Source organism: Lycium barbarum, chromosome 1 (assembly GCF_019175385.1).
Source record: "Lycium barbarum isolate Lr01 chromosome 1, ASM1917538v2, whole genome shotgun sequence".
Lineage (NCBI taxonomy): Eukaryota > Viridiplantae > Streptophyta > Magnoliopsida > Solanales > Solanaceae > Lycium > Lycium barbarum.
The window spans coordinates 128,290,391-128,301,209 of record NC_083337.1 but is presented as its reverse complement, the minus strand read 5'-3'; the positions used below and the strand labels follow the sequence as shown (position 1 = coordinate 128,301,209).

The 10,819-nt window shown below is 34.4% G+C and overlaps 1 protein-coding gene across 1 annotated transcript; it reads right to left on the bottom strand.

Moving 5' to 3' along the window:
• Window positions 1-1,099: 1,099 nt before the first annotated feature.
• Window positions 1,100-8,592, bottom strand: LOC132613978 (uncharacterized). Its single transcript, XM_060328305.1, has 7 exons — window positions 8,472-8,592; window positions 6,009-6,112; window positions 4,390-4,697; window positions 3,764-3,884; window positions 3,399-3,677; window positions 3,199-3,318; window positions 1,100-1,835 (listed from the first exon to the last, which is right to left on the bottom strand). The coding sequence occupies exons 1-7, from the start codon at window positions 8,590-8,592 to the stop codon at window positions 1,569-1,571; spliced, it is 1,320 nt and encodes a 439-aa protein (XP_060184288.1). The 3' UTR covers window positions 1,100-1,568.
• Window positions 8,593-10,819: the final 2,227 nt, after the last annotated feature.

Genomic DNA, 10,819 nt, shown 5'->3' with positions numbered 1-10,819 from the left:
TATATAAAAAATAATAAAATCAAATAAAAAAACGAAAAAAAAAATGAAAAGAAAAGACAAAAACAGTTTAAAAGAATTAAGAAACGATAACTGCACAAGTAAAAAAAAAACATGTTTGTAAATTTAAAACACGTTTTTGGCTTCTTTTTTATAGCAAATTATTTTTTCTACACAGCAGTTTCACAACAATTAAAAAACTGCACAACTCACAACATATCGTCAAAAAAAAAAAAGCCACGTTTGCAAACTATAAAACCCATGAAAATAGCCCAAATTTTTAAGACCTAGTTAAAACTCTTTTTCCGGCCATTTCTAAAACTTCCCACAACACTACTAAAAAACTGCTGAAAACCGACCAAAAATAATTGATATTTCCGACCTCACGAGGTCGGTTTCTGAAAAAATGCGACCTCAAAAGTAGGTCTGGTATGGGCTGGTCGCAAATATTTAGACCTCATGAGGTCGGAAAAAAGCGACCACACCTGGTCGGTACATGATTCGTCCAAAAAAAAAAGGAAAATTAACATACCGACCTCATGTGGTCGGTATATTAAATTTTAAGTAAAAGCATTAACGACCACATGGGGTCTGTAAATTATATTAGTTTTTGTATATTTTTTCAAGTTACCGACCTCATGTGGTCGGTATATTGAAAATTTTATTTATTTATTTTTATGTTATCGACCACATGAGGTTAGTCACTATAAATGTATGAATAATGACAATCATGAACCGACCTCATGTAGTCGGGTTCTTTAAAATGTGGATATTGATATGAACACAACCGACCTTATGTGGTCGGTTTCGCAAAATGATATGAACACAACCGACCACATGAGGTCGGTTTCTTTAAAATCTGGAAAATGAAATTAAAAAAACCGACCTCATGAGGTCAGTTTTCTGCAGAAAAATTGGCAGCATTCTGCTACTTTTACAGCTGCCCACCTGTCAACAATGAAAACCAGTTCTATATTTAGCTAAAACCAGCTCTAATAGCTGCCGACAATCCAACAAGCACATATAATAACATGCTACAACCCGCACTACATCAAATTTAACTCGAAACTACTTCAAAGTTGAATCAAAATGTAATTCAACATTCACAAAAAACATTAAACTACTTCAACCTTTGCAAACATCCACAAAACATTATACTAGTCTACATTAACTTAGTCTACAACATCAAGCTACTTCAACATTCACAAACATCCACCAAACACTTTCACATTTTTACAAATCCACCAAAAAAATTCATATGTTAGTAAGATACTTAAAATTCAACCATGTCATTCTGTATTTGACACGTGCTCCCCGTCATCATCACCACTACTTGGCTTATCTACAAGTCTGTGTTCTTGACCAACCTCTCGATATCGTGACCTAGATTGAGAATGGGGAGGTCGATGCTTGGAGCTACGAGCGTCATCAAGACAAGGGGGAATCACCCTCAAAGAAAGTAATAAGTCTAATTGAGCTTTCACACCCGCAAATTGCTCGTCCCTCCGTCTCTCCCTGTCCTCCGCAACCTGTAGCTGCTCGTCTCTCCGCCTCTCCCTAGTCTCCGAGGCCTATAACTGGATAGATAGCTCAACAATCTTCTGCTCCATGGCCATAATACTCGCTCTATTTGACGACCCGACATCATTGGAAGAACCTATGCCTTGCAGGGGCGACTGGAATTTACGAAATGCTGTATTTTCCATTCCATAAGTTGTGCCAAACCTAGTGGGGCAACCAACAGTCACCATCCAAAGTTCATTCAATTGTTCATCTGTAGGCTCTATGCCAGGTGGCAGACTGCTGCATAACTCAGCCCGTGATTGTTGAAATTGAATCTGAAATTGAACAAGGAAAATCAGCTTTTTAAATGGTGAAACCAATATAAGACATTATTTTATCGAAGCATATTTAAGTACAATTTCGAACTTGCACCCCATTCTCAAAATCTGAAAATGGAAGGGAAAACAGATCACTTTGCATTCTTTTCACTTATACTCTATTCTCATTGATCCAAACTACAAAGGAAATGATATGGGATTAGAGTTTATGCTCTGCAGGTTTATAAAAATTGCAGTTGACTGTTACATTGCAACAACATCAGTGGAATATGCATCAGAGAAAATATGGCACTTCATCATTTCACTGAACCAGTTCTTTGGTTATCCCATGATCAAAGACTAGTCTTTACCATTAGTTACAATGCAAATTTAATAATTCTAGTTAGTTTGATATTAGCAATTTGTAATACCAACTTCGATACTGCCATTAAGAAATTTCAACTCTAATAAGAACTTCAACTCTAATAAGATGTTGGAGATCAAACTTGTTTAACTTTACTGAAGATCTTTCAAGTTATTTTACATTTGTTATATTCGAGCTCTTCCACGGGGTAATGGTCTTTGTCATTAGAATTATTTTGCTTCAGGACATTCCGGGACTGCTTTTATTACTGCCTATAGATAAATCATGTACTTATAAATGGTACTTCAATTCATAAACTTTCCAAATAAGTTTAGGTTTCCAGAATTGAAATATGATGTCTGGCTGTTATGAAACTCAGCTTTGATACAGTAAAAAAATTGCATTTGTCAATGCTAAGTTGGTATCTGTGTCAATATATTGATGGCAGACCAGAAATTTCTTTCTGGATAAATGGGATACAAACCAAAAAACATGCTTGACTGCTCCTTCGTAAAAAGAATCATGTCGGCTGCTGACTAAGGTTTTTCCGAAGTGAACTCTCCCTAGTTTACAAGTACAATGTCTTTTAGGAAGCCTCTATCTGTGACAGCAAATAGAGGAAGAGAGAATTTTTGTGATTCGTATTGAAGCTTTTATTTTGTCCTAGTCTAGTTTTCATTTTCTTTTTCTTTTCTCCTTCTTCAGGTACTGAAGTTCTTATTAGAGTTGAGCTGAACTTCGGTACTGATATATATTAGCAATTTTAGAAAACATCTTTCCTTATATGTTCACATATATCCACTGACAAAAGCTGCAAATTGCAATTTGCAGTAGTATTACTTGTATATATAAATAGTTTTCTTCTCTTTTTCATATATTCATATGGAACCAATTAGAGAAAGTGAAGAGATAAAAGCAATATATATATTACTATCCAAAGGGTAAAATCCTAGCTTGATAAAAGCACATCAAAAGTAGAAGGTTCTGTTTTAGAAAAAGAAATTCAATTAAACTTACGTAGGACTGCTTAGCTCGTTCCTCGACCCATTCGTCTGGTTCTTCACTGTTTTTCTTCTTCTTCACATGAGTGATTTTGAATGCCTCATCTTGAGGCAATATCCTCTTTTCTTTGAGTTCCTGCAAAAAGAATAATTGAGTAATTAATAAAGAAAACGAAATAAATTGATTATCCTACAATAGGACTAAAGGAAAAATACCAGCTCCTTCCTCACAGCCACTTGGCTCTTAGCCCCACTAGTGTGTAGGGAGCCACCCTTTGTAGAATTTCTGGCCTTCTTCCCTGTTTCACTTTGTTTCTTAAATTCATCAGATGCCCAGTACTGCAATAGCTTGTTATAGGCCTCAGGACGGATCCAATCAGGCTTTGCTTGTTCTTCACGAACCCTTCCTAATGCACCCTTTAGCAACCGCCCTGCTTTCTTCTCGAAGTTCTGGGCGACATGAGCTTCATGTTCCGGGAGGCAGAAACACTTTCTCTGCAATGAATAGTAATGAGTTTATTAATAAGGAATCAATCAATATTATAGTAGATTATTTGAATAAAAATAATAAATTCATATACCTTAAAGGTTAGATAGCTCTGTCTCTTCTGGTCTGGTTCCACCTTACCCCAAGTCGGCGAGTCCGTAAAAAAACCCTGTATCGTCCGCGAAAGAATTCTTGAAGCTTTGTCTGGTAAAAAACTGAAAAAACATAAACAATTAAACACTTAGAGGTTTAACATCTCATTGGTATTATTCCAATGTATGCATGCTTCAGTGAAAGACTATGTTGATTACTTCCGCAATAAAGGTCTAGATGGAACTTCTGCATTGTTGCATTACAAGATCCAGCCATAGCTATGTAATAATATTGGAAAGTAGGATGAGAGAATCTAACTTGTGATGTTCTAAAGTAAGATAATTCTTATGCTTAAGCTTTATATAGTGAAAATAATAAGCACTTCTATTATCTTTGGAAGATTATACTTTTGACTGCTCTGTTGTACTTGTATGCTAGATTCATGTCAACAAACTAACAATCATTATGTGATGGAAAGAAAGCAACAGTTCCTACAGGTCACAGATGGTGCATGGAAAGTTTCAGATGCTTTTTATATGCATTGAATCAGCCCTAGGCTCATAGCCTAGTGGACTTTGCTTAAAAAAAACATAAACAAATAACATCTCGTGAAAGGATAACTCATACCTATATCCCACAGGCTCGATGATCAGGCGCCCACTGGCATCATAATGCTTCAGCAGTGGAGCAACCACACCACCTACAGGTAAGTTTTCATCTATGGTACGATTGTCGGGCTCAGAGCTACTACCTCCAAGGTGAAGACCGTCTACCCCAAACCGTGCAGTAGATGCTGAAGAATGATGTGATACAGTCGGGCTTGGAGTAGCTGTTGGAGTACCACTAGACGTCGCCCACTGAGATCCGGTAGGCAATTGACTGAAGCCCCGTGAGGTATCATAACCAGGTGTAAGGGGAGGTGCCTCAGTGAATCCCTAACGTGGAGAAACATGGGGGTCCATAGAATTGAACGGAGACGGTTGAGTATAGCCCATGCTGTTCATCATAGAATCATAAGGTAATGGGGGCCCCCGTGGTGGATAAGGCAATGAAGCCCCGCGTGGTGGATGAGGTAATGGAGCGCCCCGTGGTGGTGGATATGGCGACGGGCTTCTATCTCTAATCACCGCGGGACTTGGCTCTTTCCACAAAGCCCTACTACTCTTTTTATGTTTCTTTGGGGCAGTAGCAATACCCTTGCTCCTTTTATCACCTGTCATCTACACATCAAATATATATATATATATATATTAGACGTGAATCCAGAGAAAGTTCTAAAATACTTGAAAGGAACAGATGCAACAGTCCATGGGCAGATACACAAAGAAAGGACCATCATTCATAGGGCCAAAGATCACAAGATCAGAGGCTACAGATGTGCAGTTCTTTGAAGAACTGCAGTCCTGGTTTTACTGATTTTGTTTTCTGCAGGTTGCAAGCTAAAAAGGATGAAATGTGAAATGTGAAATTAGATGGTGGGCTGATATTATTTTTGGGATACCGACCACATGAGGTCGGTAAATTAATTATTTTATTTTTAGTTACCGACCTAGTGAGGTCGCTTAATCGTAGAATTTTTTTTGAATTTTTTTGAATTAACATACCGACCTCATGTGGTCACCCAATTAATTATATATTAAATTTCTTATAAATATTTACTGACCTCATGTGGTCGGTACTGTTTAGCGAGTCAGGTTTGCGACCTCATGAGGTCGGTAACGTATTTTTAGGAATTTATTATTAAATTAGCGACCTATTGAGGTTGGTTCTTGTAAAATAAAAATTACAAAAAAAAAAAAAAAAAAAAACATGCTTATGCCGACTTCATGAGGCCGTTTTTTTTTTTCCGACCTCATTGAGGTCGGTTTTTGTAGGTCGATTTTCAGCAGTTTTTTAGTAGTGCAACTACATATACGTAATTGTAGGACTTATCAAATTTGAGGATTATTTTTCAATACAGAATTATTTATAAGAATATTTGTAGTGCTATGCTTAGGTAATTGTCCTGGTCTGGATAATTACTTCACTGGATCAAACGTAGACTTCCCCACTTTATCGTAATTATAGGAGTTTTCAAATTCAAAGATACCTTTGCAAAAGAATTATTTTAATCAAACACCAAGATAAATAAAAATTCATTGACAGACAAGATTTAGAATTAAAAAAATTTAATACTTACAGTTTTCGAAATGCTTATAACTTCCCCATTTCATCGTAATTGTAGGAGTTTTTCAATTCAAAAATACCTTCTTTAAAATGAAATGTACACGTGCAGCAACTGCTACATCCTTGTCTATGGTAGCATCCTTGAGTGCTTTTCTTAGTGAAGGTACAAAGTTTTTCTCTTGCACTACCAAAGAAGAGAAAATGAAGCCGCCTTATCTACTGAAAAGAGTTCTCAACATCTTATTTAAATTCCTTTTTCTTCCTCCTTTCAGCGAAAGGTAAGAAAATTCCAATTGTGCAGAGGAACATATTCTATAGTGAGAGTGCAACCAAATACTATTGTTGTACTAAGATCTTAAATTTAAAGTAATTTTGCAGCATCATGACCTCATCCACGAATTAACACAATAGTGATAGAATATGAGCAGATAATGACCATATTGATAAGGTCATGATATTTTTTAAATATTTCAATGTTTATAACTAATTGGAACAATGTCCACTGCCTAAGTCATCCTTTATCATAGTCCTGATATTCTTTTTCAAGTCTGTTATCTCTCAGGTGGTATACCAATATTTCAATTTCAAAATCATAGCTACAGATTGTGGACTCAGTAATTTGCGCAGTTTTTGCAATTTTTGAACAACTTCGACTGCAAAGAAACGAGGTGCTAAATCTCTCAAGGTACTCTCACATCAGTTTTGGTTAATATATTTGACATTAATTTACTTCTTTTTTGTTTGTTACATAATTAAATTACTTGCAGCGCTTGAAATATGTTGTGATCACTGTTATGATGACTTTACTTTTTATAATTGGTTTTGATTTATTCTTTCCAAATTTTGTAGTTTCAGAAATAAGGAGATCGATAAATAAGAAGATTAACGAACTCCAATGATTGATTTTGATTTGTTTTTGAATTTAGTAAAATCATTATTTCTTCTAATCCATATTTAGGGTGTTTTGACATTAAATTAAATATTTTTGTAAAAAAATAGGTTTTGAAAATTTCAAAAAATCAAACTTATAAGCGGCAAGTAGTAGAACGTTGGAGAAGTAGTAACACCAGTATATCCAAACGTTCTCCACCACATATAAAAAAAAAGTACATCCATGTCCGATCTTATTTTTTTATCCATGTTCTAGCAATATTTCATCCATATTCAAAGTGCCTTGACCCGTCCCATAATTATAGTTTCACTAAAAAAAGGTACAAATGTGTTGGTGATTGATTGATTCGAGGAGACTAAAAATGAGAGTGGAGCACAAACTCAAATGGAGAGAAGAAAATATTAACTGAAGTTGCTGAAGTGACGAAAGGATTGATGGAAGGTGAAGATGCAAAAGGAATATGTAACAGATCTAAGAAATTTAAAAGATGAAGTAGTCAACATGCTTGAAGATGGTTCTTCCACAAAAGCACCGGTGGAATTGGCTTCTAAAATGAGCAACGTCTTACAAAACTAATTACCTCTACCGGTTTCATTTTATGTAACACTTTTATCGTTTTAGGGTTTTTTAAGAAAAATGACATATTATTATGTTTGAAAACTCTTTAATATGAACTTTCTATTTGATCTTTTTGTGATTTTTTAATCAGTATCCCTTTTAATTTGAAATCGTATTGAGAAGTCTTACTTTAAGGGTAAAAAGTTCCTTATTAAAGGCGACTTTATATTCTTCAAATGACATTTTGTTATAGTCATGTAATTGTCATTTGTATATTTAATATATTACAAGTTCTAACGATATTTATGTCATATGGCAAAAGGCTTTTCATTCTTTTTCTAATTAAATATCGTTACCAGGCAAACACCACACTGTAAAATGAAAGTAACGGAGGAATTAGTTCATTACTAGCACTTAGATTTTGTTCTTAGTTACAACTTGGCTGTATTCGTGATTTGTTGGTGAATTTTTTTGACATCTGATTGTATATAGAGAATAGAGATAATATACATGTAAGAAATAAAAAATTTGAAATCTGATTTGTATATAGAGTAATATAAATATAAGAAATAAAAACACATGTTTCTCTATTTCTTACACCGATACTGTAAGAAATAAAAACCTTCTATCAGTTAATGATTAATCATACTTGGCCATTTCTTTGTTTTTTGCAATTCGAAAATTTTAGAAAAAATGAATTTTATGTGCCATAATGTCAGAAGTGGAGGCAAAGATTTACTATAATGGTAGGAAAATTCATTGGAAGAGGCCATAAAATCATGACAGCTCTTCAGGGGTAGGCCTGTGCACAAATCGGTTCAACCCAAATTTCCGAATCGATTTGAAACAATTCGGATAATACAATTCGATTTCAATTTACAAATGCAATTGTAAAATATTACGGTTTAACGGTTCGAATACGGTTGGCTTCAATTATCAACCGAACCGACCCGAACAAACCGAATTTATATGCCACTGATGACTAATATGACTAATACTCTAATAGTCTAACTATATATAAGCTTAATACTTAATAGTGAAGTAATATTTATTTAACTTCAGAAGTAGTGCAAATGAATGTCTGCATGCACACCTTGCACTGGATATTCACGACCTTCTTCGTTCGCCTCAAGCTGACTTCCCTTTTGGTCTTTCATCTTTTCAGCGTTCTTCTCACGAGCCATCTTTTCCTTTTGGCCATTACCTTCACCCATGGTTTTTTTTGTTCTTTGATCTTCGCCTGTACAAATTAGAGTTTTTTTTTTCCTTTTTGGTTTTTTTGAGGATGCAAACTGAGTTATTATGCTTGTCTGCTTGCAAGTTGCAAGATGCTGGATTATTAATTTGGTATATGTAATGTGGTGTTAGCGGATTTGTATGCTTGCACAAGTTGTCAAACTCTTGTTTTGCTATTTATATGTTATTATGCTTGCAAGTTTATGATTTTTTCTTGGTTAATGTCTTAGTTATAAGGCTGAAATTTAGGATCTCATTATTTTTTGTTCTATTTACTCTAAAACTGAAATGAAAATAGTTACTTGTTTAATTTTCGAATAAACCGAGCAAACCAATTTGTGTAACCGAACCGAAATAATAAAAAACGAATCGAATTGAACCTAGAATGGATCGAGTTTGGTTGAGAATTTTAGAAAATCGAAATTCGAAATTTCAACTCGATGATGGCCAAAATCGAACCGAACCGATTCGTGCACAGGCCTATTCAGAGTATGTGCGCTTTTTTATATCCTATTTATGAATCATTATATATGATTATATTCATTTTTGATGATTTAGTATCGATACAATTGAAATTAAATAACGACAAAAATATCGCAAGAATATAATGACAAAATCCACTAAACAAAAACAATTGGAGAAAAATGTTAAACGAAATTGGCTAATTAAAGTACTCAAACTTTATACACAACATCGATTTTCACAATGCAAGGTAAAAAAAGGTAACGAAAGTTACAATTAAATAAAAATGAAAGTTACAACTAAGACATACAAATTCTTATTTATTTCTTCTTTATGTATGGTTAGAAAGGAAGCATTGTGAATACCGTAGTGAGAATAAGCAAAGACAACTCTATGAGTTAGTAAATAATGCACAAAAATATTCTTCATAAATATACAAATTGATGCATTGTAAACAATACAATAAAAGTTTGAAACTATAAAAAATTATAGGGGGTACGTAAGGAAATCTATATCTATATAAGAAGTGTAGTGGACAAGGATACATAAAGCCAATGATAAGTTAATATCTAGTTTATATTAGAAATGTAATAAACAAAAATAAGGAACATAATAAAAGTTGTTCAATATTAATATGATTCGCTTCTTTTAATTTTGTAAAGACTCTATTATTAAGTATAGTCAATAGTGTATTAAATAAGATAGTATTGAGATTTTGATAAAGAAATATGATCCAACATACACAAATAAGCCAAATTACAATATGATATGATTCTTATTTTTTTATATTGACCGCGTCGCGCGGGTACAAACACTAATCAAGGAGAAAGAGAGGAGCTTCTCATCACAGCGAAGTTATGAAAATGTCCATCTGTATCCCTTTTATATCCCGCTTTCTATTATTGGGCCCAGGAAGAGTATTTCGTCATTATGGTATAAAAGAAGCATTTCTATTGGATGACATAATACTAGGGCTGGCCAGTGGGACGGGATGGGACGGGACAGGACGGGATTAAGGGGACGGGGATTTGAGGGGATGGTGGAGTGGGTCGGGATTGAGATTAGGGGGACGGAGGGGGACGGGATTAGGGGGATGGGAAGTGGTCCCATCCCGTCCCACATCCCACTATCGGGGGGGACGGGATTTGGGGGGACGGGAAGGGGGATTTGGGGGGATTTTTTTCAACTATTTCTTGGACGTTTAATTTTTTTTTTTCGAACACTTAAATAATTGAACAAGACAGTGAAAAAACATCCCAAAGGCTAATAGCCTTTTTCTATTATTTATCAGAAATATGTTTTTTTTTTCTAATACAATTTCAAAATTGCAACTTTGTTTTGTAGTTCAAAAGTTGCAAATCACAAAGTAGAATTGGCATTAAAAGAAATTACATATGCAACCACACTTTTTCTAATTTTCTGACAATCTCTTGAGGATCTTCAGTCGGAATTGGGATTTGTTGGTTAAAGTCTTCAACGTAACAGCTTGGATGTAAATTGGTTTTTTCTTATATTCATTAAATAACAAAGATATTAGAGCTATATAAAATAACATAGAGGAAATCGTAGGATAATAAACACCAGAAAATTCCTTAGTAGCTAGAAAAAATTTCTCTAAGAATACAATAAGTTCCCAAATTTGTTCCCAATCATCATCTACAAGCATATCAGAAGGATTTTGATTATGGGCGTTAAATACTAAAGTTAAAGGTTTTCTATACTCGTGAGCAACAACTAATTGTT

What these genes read in the sequence shown, in the direction of transcription:
- LOC132613978 (XM_060328305.1), bottom strand. Translation starts at nt 8,592, where the DNA reads ATGGGTGAAGGTAATGGCCAAAAGGAAAAGATGGCTCGTGAGAAGAAC. An exon ending in TCGTGAATATCCAGTGCAAG is followed by an intron (nt 6,113 to 8,471) that starts GTGTGCATGCAG and finishes CTTCTTTGGTAG; the next exon opens with TGCAAGAGAAAAACTTTGTA. An exon ending in AGAGCTATCTAACCTTTAAG is followed by an intron (nt 3,678 to 3,763) that starts GTATATGAATTT and finishes TATTCATTGCAG; the next exon opens with AGAAAGTGTTTCTGCCTCCC.